General features: G+C 46.3%; 1 protein-coding gene across 2 annotated transcripts in view; it reads right to left on the minus strand.

Annotated features, from left to right (window-relative positions):
• Nucleotides 1–1,591: 1,591 nt before the first annotated feature.
• ILRUN (inflammation and lipid regulator with UBA-like and NBR1-like domains) overlaps nt 1,592–16,859 on the minus strand; it is a 95,849-nt gene continuing 80,581 nt past the window's right edge. Inside the window, exon 5 of one of the 2 annotated variants that reach the window (XM_042938502.1) lies at nt 1,592–4,916. In XM_042938502.1, coding sequence (XP_042794436.1) covers nt 4,881–4,916 — 36 coding nt within the window. In that variant the 3' untranslated portion in view covers nt 1,592–4,880. Of the gene's footprint in view, nt 4,917–11,513; nt 11,713–16,859 lie in introns of those variants that run through there. The other variant, XM_042938503.1, reaches the window with a different exon arrangement.

The following is a 16,859-nucleotide window of genomic DNA, read 5'->3' on the forward strand; positions in this document are numbered from 1 at the left end:
CCCAACGCCACCCACCAAGGCAAGAGAGCCCCCTCCCTGTCACCTAGCCCCCGTGGGAATGGCTTGATCCAGGAGCTGCCATCAAACCTGCTCCCCTCTCCCAGGGCCTGGTGACTTCTTGACAGGTTACAGCCCCAAAGACAAACAGATTCTGCCAAGCAAATAAGTGTCCAGTGGTAGGGGTGCTGAAGAAGGCCTGGGAGGGGTCTGAGCTGCCAGAAGACCCAGGTGACAGGGTGGGGGCGCCTCTCCTGCAGAGAACAAATAGCCCAGGGCACCTGGAAGGAAGCAGGGTGCTGGTGTGCTGTCACAGTGCTGGGTGGGGGCTGGGGTAAGGGCAGCTCACCACAGGGGTCTCTGGGCCAGTCTCCCACACCCTGGGCTCTGTTATCAGGCTAAACAGAGAAACCAGTCTTGCATTTAGGCCCTTGGGGCAGAGACCAGTTCTTATTATGCTGTGCCTTCATGTCTCATGAATCTGTGGCTACAGATTGTGGTTCCCTCAATGAACCGTCTACAGGGAGATGGCCAGGGCATCCCCTCCTGCACTCTAGGTGGCACCCAGGGCCACCATCATTTAGAACACACAGCTTTGCCAGCCAGGGTTAAGGCCTAATTAGGGTCTGCAATTAGGTGAAACTAATGCCAGCATCTGGGAGCTGAGGCCACGGGTCTGAGCCACCCAAGCCAACTCCCTTTGTCTCTGATCCCACTTTCTCTTCAACACAGGGGTGATCATGTGACTTGAGTTCTGAGCTCTTACAAGTGCTTTACACATGAAGAGATGGATCCAGTGAACCCACCTGCCATCATGCCAATTAAGTTTTTTTCATGTGATCTGACCACCATGTAACCCACCTCCCCATCTCCTGGCCAAGGTCTCAAGCCTATCTCACAGAAGTACACGGGTAGGTTCTAATTTGTTTGCCAATTGCCTAGAATATGGTCCCTACCTGACTCAGGTTCCCAGGCCAGTCGACAAAAATTTACCTAATCCATTTTATGTCAGAAGGAGCGCCTAGTGCATCCAAGAACTACACCCAACGACCACGGAAAACATGTAAGGGAAGATGCGTTCCCTCTTCTATCTAAATCCAGGATGCCAGGGGCCCAGCTGGGACTGAGAAGGAGGACTCCTCAACTCAACTCTTTCTTTGCAGGAGGAAAGATGCCCGTGATGCTGTACCTTCTCCCTGTGCTATTCGCACTCCTGTGCTCTGGACCTGACACGCAGTAAATGCCCAAACAATGCCTGCTGGCTGATCGACACTAACTTGGCTGGCTCTTCTTACGTGCGGGGAACAGATGCACAATAGATGTGCTCAATAGATGCACAGTACCCTGTGGACCTAAGGGCCACCGGAAATTGTTTCCCCACCTTTTTGATCATTGAGCCAGGAAGGGCAGCAGATCTAATTATAACCCCGGGACTAATTTCCCAAACACAATGAACCTCAGGGTCTCGGTTTTCCCATTTGCAAAAGGAAGACCCAGAGACCAAAAAGTGCACATTGGAGTCACTGTGGGGGCAAGCTGGTACACAGGGTGCCTGAAGGTACAATAAAACTCACTGACACACATGAAAATAGTATTTTTTTTTTTTTTTGGTGTGTGTGTTAATTTAATCATACAAATATTCATTTATACAGTAAGGAAAAGCCTCCCCATCTTCGTCTCCTCCCAGGCACCATGAGGCCCCACCACAAACACCCACCGAGCTTGCTTGCTACACACCACTGTCCAGGTGGAGAGGCAGCCACTGCTGCTCCAGCATTCATCCAGGGAAATGAAGGGAAGGAAAGGCAAGGCAGGGTGTAGGGTGGGGAATCAGCTTGCACTTCTGAGCCCTGGCGACCCCACCATCCTCTCCTGCTGGGGCTCCGACTGAATTTGGGGATCCCATCCTGGCCACCCTCAAGCCACACTAGCTGTCTTGGTGAGGTTCTATGATGAGCTTAAGGTTACAGCCTATCCTAACTGGGGGAGAGAAGGCTGTTTCTTGTAGAAAAATACCCCGAATTCAACTGTCCCCATGGCAAAAAGAAAAAAAAAAAGGCATGCACGCGTACACACATCCACACACACCTCACTCCATGCACACAATAGGTTCTTCCAGGTCTGAGCCTTCTGCCTCCCTCACTGGGCTCAGGCCCCTAAGGATGCTGTCTGCCTCATCTCATGGGTGCCAGACATTGGTGGTCCTGCCTAGAAGGCAGGCTGCCTTTTGCAGAAGAGTACCAGAGGAGCAGAGCCTACTGGGGCTGAGAGGGTCACCCCTACTACCACTCTAGGCAGGGGGGAGGAGGGGGGCTCTAGGCACTGCTCAGAACTCAAACCAGTGAGAGGAGGCAGAACGAATGGTATTGATACCCTCCTGGTCCTGGCGGAGCCATGGACTCCCTCTACCCCTACTCTATGGTTTGTGCTTGCTCTGGCCCTCTGTAAGCAGCTCACCTCTCCAAGGATGTGTACAGAAATGGTTTGTTCTTGGGAGGGAAGTCAACATGCTTGGGAAAGTCACCTTGCCTACAAGCAAGGAGAGAAGCAGGATGCCTCTGCAGGGCCAGACCCGCTACTGGTGACGTATTAAAGCTCCTGCTGACTAAAGGCAGGTAGCTCCCCTGGGAAATGGGGAAGGGGCACCTGGTTTGGGCAGATGAGAAAGCCAGGAAACCAGGTGATGTAAAGCCTCCCACAATCCTGCCAGGAGCAGCTGGAAATGTGCTGTTTTCCTGGTTATCAAACCAGCAGAACGGTTGGGCATGTGTGGGCTCCAGGGTGGCAGTGTCCCAGGAGGTTGGCACCAACAGTAGTGGCGATCTGGGCCTAACAGGCCCCTCAGACAAAAAGGCATCGTGAGCCCCTGGCTTGGGCCAGTGATGGCCTGAGCACCAGCAGGGACCACCCCCCTCCTCTGCTCTGCTCTGCTCCAGAATGGAGAACTCATGCGCACTGCAAACGGGTGCTACAGTGTGAGCCCTATTAGTCTAGCCCCAGACCCAGCTGCACTGCCCTTCTCAGCGAGTTGGCTCCACCCTCCCCCAGCACTTCTCCCGTGGACCAAAGTTTATCCTGCCTTTTATTTTTTGGGAGGTGGGGAGGTGAAGGGGGAAATTTCATACAAGCTTTTCTCCCACAATCAAGCTTTAAAAAACAACAGTCTCAGAAGAGGATGAGGAGGAACAAACAACACACATTTTTGGAACTGAGATACCCAGACAGACAGAGACAGACGGGCAGGCAGACCCTCACCCACACCCAGGCTATATGACCCCTTGCAGCCACTCATCACCTGGTCTCCCTGCTTGTCTCACACCCCTGGTGTCGGTGGGGGTGTGGTAACAAGCAGGTGACCCTACAATCACACCCTAGATCCATATCCCCGGCTATCAAACCAACCAAGACTCAAGGGAAGGAGAGGATGAGAAGGAAAGAGAAGAGGGACTTGCATATTCTTGTATCTTTGGCAGACAGCTGTTCTAGCCTGGTTCAAGCTTCCCATGGAGAGATCCACATCTCAACCTGCTTGGAATCCATAGGATGCTAGTGGGGTCACATGCCCAAGTGAGCAGCCAGCCAATTAGCCTCTGCTCTGGCTGGGCTGCCCCTCACCCACCACTTCCCAATAACCAAGCATCCAGCTTGGGGGAGGGAGGGTGGTGGTGGTGCTCTCGTTTCATCAAAATGCGATCTCTAAAATCATACAGTCAGTAACTGTGGCCCTTCCCCATGGCCAATTCCCCACTTGGGGCTGTATTTTCATACCTTAACAGCTCAGCCTCCACTAACAGGCTATGAAAATACCACAAAGGACAATGGAAGGGAAACACAGGGAAGGGAGTTGTGTGACAACAGAGAAGCCTGGACACCTTTCCACCCGCCTGCTGCACACTTGCTGGTGAGCTGCACCAACACCCAATATGTGTGTGCATGTGGCACACACATACATACAGCACAGAGGCACTGTTCCCAGAGTGAATGGGGAGCCACTGTGTATGAAGAATCCAAAAGAGCATTAAGTGTGATGGCAATTCTCTCTGCCAAGAGAAACATGGAGGAAAAGCAATTGATGTTAACTGTGTGCAGAAGGACACCTTTTGGGCTCAGAAATTCCCATGTTACCCCAGATCTGTCCTCAAGGCTTCCTCTGCTGGCCACACAGGGAAGTTTGGTCTTCAGAGAGGTTCTGATGGTAACAAGCCACAGGGGTTGACAAATACAAATGTTAAAGGTGTAAATCAACAGAAGATTAAAGAGAAAAGAAGAGGAAAAGGGTGAGAACTCATTGGCTGATGCCATTAAAAACGAATGGGGTCAGAAACCTCTGGAGTCATGTGGCCCAGGAGATGTCCTCCTGTAGCACTGACCCGAAGAGTCCCCACACATGCCACACCAGCTTTGAACCTGAATCGCTTCCAGAGCAAGCAGCTAATCTATAAAGGGCATGTTATCCCTTATCTAAAAACAAAAGTGGGGCAAGAGGGCAAAAAATGAACATGTGCTCAAAACTACAACCTGTCTGTAGGCAAAATAATTTTTGTTTAAAAAGATGGCTTTTTTTCCCCCATTAAAAAATTTTTTCCTTCCCGAGTGACCTAATGACTTGTTAGACTGACACCTATTAAACAAAACCCAAGGTGGCTGCATGGATTTCTTCTTAGTAGCCTCAACACCATTCCTGCGGTTCAGCACTCACACATGCGCACTGAGTTTACTCAAAACTAGTCTGTTCTGCTTCTTCCTCTTCTTCCAGGATGGGGGGGTGTCAAGCCAGGGGTCCATGCGATGTGGTCTGCAATCCAGAGGAACCCCTTGCCCTCCCCCCCATCCAAAGTCAGGCTTTCTGTCTTTTGTTAATTTTTCTTCTTGCCGACACCCGTTTAAGACTGGCCGAAGGGGTAAGGCCCGTGGAGCCCCTGGAAGAGAGTGAACATAGTCAGTGATGGTAAACAGAGAAGGTACAATTAGACAATCAAAACAAGTAAAAGAATCCCTGGTTCCCCGTGAGCCAGAAGAAAACCCCAAGGCACAGACAAAGCCTGTGGGTTTTCCTTGCCACGCAAAACCTCAGAGGCCAAACATCAGCATTTCAAGTTGCTAAGTGTTCTCACTCTATCACACCATCCAAAGAGAGGAGAGGCTAGGGGGGTAATCCTCATTTTTCAGCTTCTAGATCAATCAGTGCCAACTTTCCTCCACCCAGTTCACAAAGCCTTCCTCCCCTGTGGACAATGTCTCCACCTCTCTGCTAAAGATCTCTGTATGCTGGTTTCTGCACCTTAACTTCAGATGTAGGCGACTTCTGGCTAATGACCCTTATAGTAACAACAATACTGTAGCAGAAATGGCAACTGTCTGTTATCTATAGATAACAGACATGGTATGAGGACCTTTGCATACATTGTCTCTAAGCCTCACCCTGAAAGCCAGGTGAGTGTCAGTATGCTCATTTAACTATGCCCATTGACTGCAGAGACTAAAAGACATGTTCAAAGTCACAGGGGTAGTAAAAGGCAGAGACAAGGTTCTAACCCAAGTCCAATTTCTGTTCTCCCCACGTTGCCTCTCCCCTTGCCACACGATAAGGGTTTCTTCTCAATTCCCAAGGGTATTTTTTGTGCTGCTTGACCGGGTGGAAAAGGCTTCATTTCATGTCTCATTTTCCCCTCATGTTAAGAATGAGACACTAAGATATGCTAACACCAAAAGCAACTGCATGAACTTGCCGGAGAACGACCTGTGCCTCCCTCCATCTTCCCACCCTCCTCCTGGAGCGTGCTCCCTGGAAAGACCAGTCAATGCCAAGACCTAGGAGGGCAAAAGTTAACTGGTGACAGCCTCACTAGGGTCCTACTCCTCAAAGTAGCCTAGAAGCAGCAGGGCCGTTGGACCAAAGGGACCAAATGGATACCAAGAGCAGGTGCCTCTGCCATAACCATGACAAATGACCAGAGGGTATTTCCTAATGCTTGACAACTATGTTAAGAATCCTGAATCTAGACAAAATTCGGGGTGAGAAGGCATAAAAGTGATGAATATCAAATTTTCTATTAGCTTGATGGGATGTGGGCAGTCAGAATTTGGTTGTCTTTTTTAAAAAATGACATTTTAAAAAAACATTTTTTTTTAATTTTGAGAGAGAGTGCATGAGCAGGGCAGGGGCAGAGAGAGAAGGAGAGAATCCCGAGCAGGCTCCATGCCATCAGTGCAGAGCCTGACGTGGGGCTTGAACTCACAAAACGTGAGATCATGACCTGAGCCAAAATCAGGAGTTGGATGCTTAACTGACTGTGCCACCCAGGCACCCCCCACCCCCAAATAACACATTTCTTTGTGGAGGGAAAACAGTGCTTGGCTGCAGGGTGGCCAGCGATTAGAATCCTTTTCAGTGTGACTTTGTTTTGTTCGCTTCCAGCTCCTTAGCCCAACAGGTCCCCAGTAAACTCTTGGTGACTTAGTAGCTAAAAGAGGACAGGTATTTCCCAGACTACTGCCTGAGGTGTCAGATACCCCTAAGTCACAAGACTACTGGCTCTTCCAAAACCAATTTTTAAAACAGTTGCTTAGGCCTGGGCTCTCTGGAGGTGGTTAGGCTAGAGATGTAACACCCTCCCTGTTTCCACTACAGTGGGGTATAGGTCATGCAGAACTGGGAGAAAGGGATCTGGGTTCTACTCCCAGCTTTGCACCACCTCATCAACTGACCTTGAGTAAGGTCCCTTCCCCTCACAGGATCTCATCAGGTTCCTCTCTAAATCTTCCCAGAATTTAAAGTTCTAGGAGTCAACACAGCACCTGACTTAGGAGGCTGAAAAACAGGACTCCATGAAAGAATGGAAAGAATGCCCTTTGGTCATGCTTAGGCCAGAGGTCAAAGCTGCCAAGAATAAGGAACATGAGATTAAAGTTTCTATAGTGTTCTCAGTGGAAGGTACTAAAATTGCTTCTGCTTTTTTCCCCTCACCCACATAAAGCCTCAAAAGACCAGAAGTGTGTGTCTAGTTGCTTGGTGGCTGGCATCACTGAACCAAAAATCCTGACAAGGTGATTTGGAGGCAGGCAGGCCAACACGGATTGAGCATCAATCCCATGCCAGGTGCTGCTGTGGCACTGTAACATATTCTCTGTAGTTCTCACAAAGATCCACTAAGACGAGCCAGACTCAGAGAGGTAACCGAATCAAGGGCACAGAACTGGTAAGAGCAGTGGTGTTGAAAATGGCCACATGTCGGGGCACCTGGGTGGCTCAGTCGGTCAACTTCAGCTCCGGTCATGATCTCACAGTTTGTGAGTTCTAGCCCTGCACTGGGCTATGTGCTAACAGCTAGCAGCCTGGAGCCTGCTGTGTCTCCCTCTCTCTTTGGCCCTCCGCTACTCATGTTCTGTCTCTCTCTCTCAAAATAAACATTTTTTGTTTTTAAAAAAAAAGGTGTTTAAAATGGCCACATGTCTGCCACCCCTCAAGCCAACCACACCTCCAGCAGGCAAGCTGACGCTGTAACTATCTCAGCGGCCATGGTACCACCTGATTAACAAGGAAGGGTGGGTTGGGGGAGCGAAGGGCTCTCGGACTCCATTCTACAGGGCCTGGTTGGAGGTCACACACACCAGATGTAGAAAGTATGGAAGCTTAAAACAAGCTGTGCTCAGTACTTTCCAGCATTTATTCATCTGGAACAACCCAAGGAAAGCAATAAAGCCCTAGATCCCCATAAGCTGTAGAACTAATACAATGCTCAAAGGTCTCTGTGCAGGAAAAAATGCACAGAGAAATGAAAACCTGAAAAACGAACAGCATTTGTTGTCTATGAAGTATTTTTCCCTAAATGTAACTGTCTTCCAGACCAAAGCTCCACCCACTTCACATGGGCCTTTCTAAAGCAGGTACTACTAGCCTTGTGACTTGTGTAGAGTGCTTTAGGGAAGGGAGTTCGTGCCTTTGCCAAGAACTGCAGCACATTCCCATTTTACAGGTAAATAAATGGGTCCTGTAAAAGACATAAAGGCAGGGAGAGGGACAAAGACATAATGGGCATCTTCAGAGTTCCACCTGAGTGTCCTGAGTGACATCCAGTGTTGTGTGTAACTAGCTTAGATCATGAACTTGTTGACCTTCTACCTAATAGCTGAGGTTCCATGCCTTTTGGGGGGAAAAAATGCTATCTAATTCCCTTTCACCCAGAGAATGGCATATTGGAAGTTGTTGATGTTTTAATTGGTGCAGAAAGGTGGCTTGAGGAACAAACTCTATTCTCACTCACCCCACACCCTGCCAAATTAACTACCATCCCTTCAAGGAAGGGAGAGGAAGCCAACTCTATTTCAAAACGATTTTATCATCTAGACTCCCCACATGCAGGATTATAGGTGTCACAAATGGATCACAGAACACAGGCAATGCAATACCAGTTGTGGAGGAAAAGCCTGGCAGAGATTCCAAGAACAGCGTGTCCAGGGCGCCCTATGGCAGGAGGCCAAGCAGGAAGTGCCTTTCCTAACAGTGGGATGGAGGTATATTCGAAACGGGAGGCCCATCCACATTTCAGGTTGCACTGGAGTTCCAGGACCCAGTGTAACAGGTCCTGGTGGCTAATGTCTCCTACCCCAGCCTAAAAGCAGGGGTTGGCAACAGAGTTATATGTTCATTCTCTTCTGGGGCCTAGCAACTCTTCAACCTCTAACCATTGGAAAAGCAAATGCCAAATATTTTAACTAACTTGACATCAGCTGACACCTCTCCTAGAACAGTTGTGCCTCTACGAATAAGGAAAACAGGGATAGGCGCATCAGATGGTAATTACCAGAGAGCCCTGAATTGAATGGACTAAGAGAAAAGTGAGGCTATCGGCATGACAGCAAAACTCAGAGGAGTCTGATGCAGAAGGCTACCCTTCTCTCACCACGTAGGGACTAGCAGCAAGGCTGGATTTATCTATGCTAACAGAAGCTATGAATAATCAAATCTGAAGAGAAGTCCTGCATCTGACTCCAGGTCTAAAGGCCAGCTCCCCAGGGCCCACCTAACTTGCACAGTCCTCAACGCTTTCAAAGGCTACGTCTGCTAGGGGACAAGAAAGTGGTTCTGGCAAAGGAGAGACGGCCTTTAGGTCCATAAGGACTGAGGTGTTGCCTGTGTGCTTCAGCCTTCCTTAAGCTTTTCACCGAACAGCTGCAGTACCTATGAGCCCTGGGACCTAAGTTCTACTTGGCTACAGGCCAGGCAAGCCCTCTCAAAGCACAGAAGTGCCACCCCGCCAGCTAAGACAGAGAGGTGCCTCTCTGCTGGGGTCGGGAAGAAGACCTTGGCCTCAAGCCAGCCGAATCATCACAGTAGCTGGGCTAGGTCTGGAACTGCACTTCCACGATGAAAAAACAATGGAGAGCCATTATTTGGCTAATTTTCTAACATATTTTAACATATTTGTAAAAGACAACATTTACAGACATGAAACAGAGGCTCAGTCCCATTCACCACAATCTCCTAAAAAGATCCAGTACTTGTGATCTTGTTTTCAAGCAAACCTAAAAGTACTATCTCTCTGATTTGTTTTTCACAATAGTTTATCAGCAGAGTCACTCCTAGCCAGCAATCTGGTTATCACTGATCCTATGTGGGTGTGCACCTGCAAAAGTTCTCCTAAAATTAGAGAGAAATCAGAATAACTTTTCCAAAAAAGAGTACTAAAAGTTGTCACTGAGGGAAAACATTAACTGTATGTCAGAGTACCAGAAAGACAGAATACTGGTACTGTTTCAGCTAGAATATTTTTTAAGAGTTTCTTCATCAATTTTCAACAGTATAGTAAGTGCAGGGATATGAGAGCAAGATGCCCTTGAAGAGGGTAGAAACTGTTTCTGCCAATTCGTTATGCCTTACATATGGCAAAACTCAAATATCAGTAAAACGAATGAGTGAAAGAACGGTGAACCACTCCACACTGGCGAGCCATCTGTTTCTTAACACTCCGGGGGGGTGGGGGGGGGCGGATAAAGGGAGCTGAAATGTCTAATGAAACGAGGATGTCTTATAAGGGCTTTCTGGGTTATGCTTTTACTCTTTGAAAGCTAGTTGTTTAGATAAAGCACCACAACATGGAGACTTTCACTTCCTGTCTTTATTTTGCTTCTTTAAATTTGTGATTTAAATAAATGAAAAGGTTCACACAGGTTAATAAAAAGACAGGACGTATGCTGCAAGGCTGTGAAATAACATGCTCTCCCAGAGTATACTGATGGCAGCATCAGATAATACCACGAGGGCCCTCCTCCTCCTCCTCCTCATTTCCTGGGCCAAACCTGGTCAGCGCTGCGTCTACCTAGTATTGTAAACATGGTGTGGTGAGGTCCTGTGCACAGGGCTGCTTCGCTGGTAAGGGCCAGAGACTGACCAAGCCCTGATTAAACCTGTTAGTCTCTTCATTAATTAGAAATAAAATAAAGTTGGGGTGCATCCGGCTCTTGTCATTTCGGCTCAGGTCATGATCTCAGGATTGTGAGATAGAGCTCCATGTTGGGCTCTGTGCTAAGCATGGAACTTGCTTGAGATTCTCTCTCTGCCACTCTCTCAAATAAGTAAATAAATAATAAGCAAACAAACATTAAAAGAAATAGTCTCTATTGGAGTAATAGGAAGGGCAATGAGGACTCTCAAGAGTATTCAAACAAGGACCCTTCTCTCAATGGCTGCCAGTAGCTTAACGAGTCTTCCTAGTGGTATAGGAGTGCCAAGTTAGCAGGACAGGAACTTCTGCAGAAGCTTTAACACTGGTGTTCAAGCCACTTTCGTGGGACAGTCCTCAAAATTTCAAAGACACGTTTGATGGACTGGCTGAGCACGAGTAGGAGAATCAGCCAAAGAAAAGCAAATAAACCAGGGCATGGCTCAGTCAGTTAAGTGTCCAACTCTTGATTTCAGCTCAGGGCATGATCCCGGGTTCGTGAGACTGAGCCCCAAGTTGGGCTCCACCTCAGCGTGAAGCCTGCTTGGGATTCTCTCTCTCAGATTCTCTCTCTCCCTCTGCCCCTCCCTACCTGTACTCTTTCTCTCTCAAATAAACAAACTTTAAAAAGAAAAGAAACCTATTTTTATGCACGAGGGCTGATCATGGGGCAGGCTCAGTTCATAGTCTTCTCACTGTACCAAAACTGCTGCAAAGCTTGATTCAGTTGTAAGTGTGACAAATTTATTTTTTAAAAAAGCCCTGTAAAACCATTTTTATACTTACCTCTGTGGCACAGTTTTTCTGCTGCTCTTAACTGACTTTTATAGCCATGCTGGGGACCTCCTCATCTATCCATCCATCCTCCCTCTACCCATTCATCCAATGCTTCATCATGCAGCCCTCATTCTTCCTCCCTTCATCATCCATCTCTCCGCCCTCCTTGCATTCTTCCTCCCGTCCATCTAAAGCTCCCCATGGCCAAAGGCAACTCCCAGAGCCTTCACCTACTTCATGGCAAATGAAGAAAATCACCATAAAGAATAAAACTCAAACATAATTGTGAATGAAAACATATTATTTAAAGTTCTACAGGAGATGAAGGATACTGGCTGGGTTTGATCTCCCCTTTCAGTAAAGACTTCAGAAAAAGTTATTTGCAGCTTGGAATTCTAGCTCCCAAATCCCAAGTAATAGCAAGGGTGCTAGAATCCAGGTGGTAAGCTGGTAGACAGAGCTCTCTCATGGCCATCTCCTAGAGTAGAGGAGATTCCTAAAAAGGAAGAAAGAACTGATAAGGGTCTCACTGGGGAGGATACCCAAAAGGAGAGAAGCTTATCCAAGTTCCTAGCCCTGTCATCACTCGGGTTGGCTGCACTGTCGGGGTCCTGCTAAGCACTGGGTGAGGCTGTTGGTCCCATTTCCTCTCAGAATTCCCATCCAAGCTCCTGTAACCTTTTGTCAATTAGCCTTCCCTTTCTCCCATCTCTCTTACAATTAGTTCACAGCATCACCCCCTGTCCTGCAATGTCTGGCTGATTGAGGAAGGAGAATAAATGGTCTCTCCTTGGTCTCATTCAGCTATATTTGCTTTCATCTTTTCATAACAGAGTATTGCTGTTACTATGCTTCCTTTCACATTAAACATTGACTCTCCTTTGCTTGGCTTTCAAAGGTCTTCCTCCAAAATTCGCCCCACCTTCTTTAAGCACACCTTACTCCACAGCCAGGCTGGCCAGTGTCCCATGAACACACCCTGCCTGTGGATGCCTCTGGGCCTTCCTGCATGTGGTTCCTCTTCCCTCCGATTCAGTTTGAGCCTATCATCTACCAAGGGATCACTTTCCTGGCTACTCTAAACCTCCCTGCTTTCTCTTTCCTCCAAGTACATTTGTACACTTACTCAAAAGTCAACTGGAACTCAATACACTCTTTACTGGCTGTTCTTTCCTATGAGCTAGTCACATGTATGTAATCAGACAGTAAATTCTTTGAAGCTAAGGATTAGCACCTAGAAGGCCTCACTTATTAACTACATCATATCAAAACTATCTCTGTGGAAAGCAAACAATTTTAATTGGCTATTGGGTAATGAAATCACAGCAAAAAGCCCAAGACCCTCAAGCCTTGAAAGCGAACATCCACAGCTTTGTAAGAGGTCTTGCTTTCAGTTGAGCTCTAAGGAAGCACACATTTTCCCCGAGGCCCAGTAGCTCTTCACCTCACATTCAACACCAGCCCTGTTAGAACACAGCTACAGCGGACTTAACTGAGAACAAGACATTCAAAACTTAAGCATCTATACCAGGAGACAGATTCTCACACTTGTGAATTTCACTAGTCCTACCTTGAGAACTTCCATCAGAAACGAAAATGCTAAACTCAGAATATAGGAAAGAAAATGCACCCTTACAACCAAAATAAAATATTCTGGCAATCCTGGGAACACTGGCTGTGTTTCAGCTACAAGACTGCCCGGCATCAGACCAGTCTAAAACAATGCTCAGAGCCCCAAAGCAAACAAATTGGAGTTGAACGGCTTTGAAGCTGTTGAGGTACAAAAGGGAGAGTTCTTGGAGATACTTTTTATTCTCAGTCGGATAGTAATGTTACAAACAACAAAAGACATTTTCTAAGGCTCATGGTGTTTGCTTAATTTATTTTTAAAACGCACACATGACCCATGCCAACGCAAACACCAGCAAGGCTGGGAGGACTTTCCTGGCTCCTCTGGGTTTTCAAAAGAGAGTCATGGTAATATCATTAAACCAGAGTTTCCTGACAATCCCCTTCTGGTACAGAATGTACTAAACGGCCAGCCAACAAGGACAGGTTCCTCTGTTCTGCATTGCTTCCTCCCTGGTCACAAATTCTTTTGGAGCTCCTAAAGATGAATGAGGAAGTCTCTACAACCTGACACTAAGGGTATAAACTACCTTCAGAGAGGGGCGCCTGGGTGGCTCAGTTGGTAAAGCGTCCAACTTTGGCTCAGCTCATGATCTCATGGTTTGTGGGTTCAAGCCCCACATCAGGCTCTGTGCTGACAGCTCAGAGCCTGAAACCTGCTTCAGATTCTATGTCTCCCTCTCTCTCTGCCTCTTCCCTGCTCATACTTTGACTCTCTTTCTCTGTCTCTCTCTCTCTCTCTCTCAAAAATAAACATTAAAAAAAAAAAAAAAACTACCTTCAGAGAACCAACAGACTTTGCTTCTGCCAGCAAACCTCATCACAGTATGGTCTAGAAGAACATTAGACTCAAACTGGGTCCCTGGGTTCCAGCCCATGGTCTACCCCCAATTTTCTATATGAATGTCAGCAAGTCACTTACAACTTCTTCATTATTTTGTCAAATGAAGAGTGTAACTACAGAAGTCACAAGACTGTTATGAATTAAGAATACGCGCAGTAAATGTGTTTTGGATAACACAAAGTTTACATGTTACATGGACAGTATTGGGCCCAGTTCAGTCTGTGAACCTCTTCTCTATCTATACCAGTGGTTCACAAGTAGGGCGATTTTGTCATCTCTCTGTCCAGAGGACAGTTGACAATGCCTGGAGATATTTTTGGTTGTGAAACTTGGGGGTGGGGAGGTACTACTGGCATGTACTGGGCGAAGGCCAGGAATGCTGCTAGACATCTTACAATGCATTAGACATCCCCCATTTCCCACTTATCTTCAAGACTTCTCTGGTCTAAAATTCAATGGTCTTACTACTTTGATGAGAAACCCTGCTCTACACTCATCACTTAGTGGGCTGCAGCCAGTCTCAGAGCATTAGAGATATAATCTATATGTCACAATTGCCAAATTTGTATCTCCACCCAGACCTCTCTACTAAACTCTAGACGCAACTCAGATATACAACAGCCCACCTGACATCTCCATTTGGATATCTAAAGAAATTGCCAATGTGCCAAAAATGGAACTCCTGACCTCTCCCCACCTCTACCACAGTCTTTTCCTTCTCCATTGATGGCAATTCCATCCCTTTAGTGGCTCAGACCAAAACCCCTGGTTTTTTACTCTTTACTTCTTTTACTTTTTACATCTTTACTCCATTCTCTCTTACATCCACTTTCCAAAGCAGGGGTTTTATTTATCACCTCTCTGCTCAAAGCCCTTTAATGGTTTCCTTTGTCCCTCAGAGCAGAAAGCCCAAAGCTTTACAGAAGGGTCCATAAAGCCCTCCATGATCTGGTTTCCATCCTCTGATTTCACCTTTCTCTACTCTCCTCCTTCACTCTGTTCTTTAAACAAACAAGGTAAACTTCTACTTCAGGGTTTGTACTGACTGTCTCTTTGCCGAAAATATTCTTTCTCTAGATAGTTTTTGCAGAAATAGAATCTGCCTTTAAAGGGAATAAGATAGCCCCTAAGTATGTTCTAGGTCTAAAACACTAAACATGTTCAAAGAGAGATTTTAAATTTGTTCCAGAAAAGTAAAATTTCAGAGACTGTATCTTTTGGCCTCTTGAGGCCGCAAGAGGTATAGGTGTTGCTGTTACAAGAGTGACTTAATGGAAATTTCAATGTCAACAAAAATCTAAACCCAACTAACTATGGAGGTTCTAGGCAATCTTTTCCCTTGGGAAGCTAAAGAGAAAGGCTGGTTTCTGTAGTTTGTGAGGGGAGGTGGTTTAGTAGTAGAGAAGTCATGTAATAGTCAATAATTGGCTTGATCCTCATTTGAAAGGCAGCAATATGTTATAGAAAGCATTCTCTCCCTAGCTCACAGCTGTTAGCTCGGCTAATAATATGTACTGGAACACTATTTGTGATTGGGAATCAATGCAGTACACTGTTAAGAAAGCAGGCTCAGGAGTAAAAAACAATTGCTTTTGTTCATATCCTAGTTTTACCATTTCCTAGCTGCCTGACCCTTGGGCAAGTCATGGAACCTGTGTACCTCAAGTCTCAGCAACTGTAAAGTTAGGGAAATAGCAGCGCCTGCACCATGGTACTGTTGTGTGCACCAAATGAAATAATGCATATCAAACACTGAGCCTGCTGCCTCTGAGGAACAAATACTGGGGGAAAGAGAGGTGACTGGTGTTTCTGTAATAAGCTTTGTAGAACTACTTGGCTCCTTAAACTATGTACACACTGATAGTTTTCACAATAAAAATTAAATTTAAAAAGTTCTCAGTGCAGTGCCTGGCACATAATAAGTACTCAATAAATGGTAGTTTCATAGCTCTAATTACTGCTTTCTGATCAGCCTCTGCCTGGCTGTCGTGTGCCTTTGTTACCTGTCCCTTGCCAGAGGAAAACACAAGCTGGAAAAAATATCAAGTGACCCAAGTTTTCCTTCTAGCTTCGCTTTGAACCATCTTTAAACCTTTCATGAAAGGGTCTGTGAGAACGAAAATTCAAGTTTCGTGGCAGTGGGAAGGTTACACGGCCTGCTATCACCTCACACAACCAAGCAGCACAGCTGTGGACACCACCTACCTGCCTTCCAGTCAAATCCAGTGCCCTCTGAACTGGGCAAATGTTGAACCCAATTCCATTATGTCACCCCAAGCCCATCCCTTATTATTATGCGAAACCAATTAGCTACTTCAAAGTAGACAGGAAGATCCATCTGCCATTATATCCTCAGGCCTACAGAGCAAAAGATTTGCTTTTCCCAAACCTCCCCCAGTAACCTCTAGTATGATTTCTGAACTCTCACCTAAACAGAGAGAAAATAATTCCTCTATGCCTTTGTCAACACAGAAAGCAGCAGGTTAGGAGAGAGTTGACTTCTGATGTAATAAAAGCAGACTGACTCCTGCTCTAGCTCCAGATCCAAAACGTACTAACGGGTGGCAGTCAGACAGAGATAGGAAGAGAAGCAGGTGGGAGTGTGGGCAGGCAGGGCAGATGGCACTCGGCAGTGGCTGACGCTGGAGGAGCACGATGAACCTCCCCACGAAGATAATAACAAGTTTCTCCTTCTGAACCAGCATTTGGCGGAAGTAATAACAGTGCCTCAGACTGTAATCCAGTTTAAAGGAGGAGTATATGACATATACCAGCTCCAAAGATTTTTTTTTTTTAAAGTAAGAACAAACACAAAATAAAATCCATAGGCCATGTAACAAAATAAATGAATCTGGGATTCTTTTCAGTTCCCCCAGTGTAAATTATTACCCTTTTGTTTTCTTTCCTTTTTTTTTTTTTTTTTTTTTTTTTAGAGAAAGGAAGTGAAGCATTTGGCCTTCCTCAAGAACAGCAGCCTCTTGGTTTTTGACAGCCACATTTTTATTCCCATCTGTCCTGAATCAGATTGTTTGGCTGGTGTCTTTTTTCCCTCTGTAAGGCCTTCTTAGAAAACATTTAGACATTAAAAAAATTACTGGCAAATAAGAAAACGAAGCATCTAATTTTAACAGGACTTATCTTTTCCTTCTGGACTTCTATAAATTGGTTTG

Source organism: Panthera leo, chromosome B2, assembly GCF_018350215.1.
Source record: "Panthera leo isolate Ple1 chromosome B2, P.leo_Ple1_pat1.1, whole genome shotgun sequence".
NCBI classification, from domain to species: Eukaryota; Metazoa; Chordata; class Mammalia; order Carnivora; family Felidae; genus Panthera; species Panthera leo.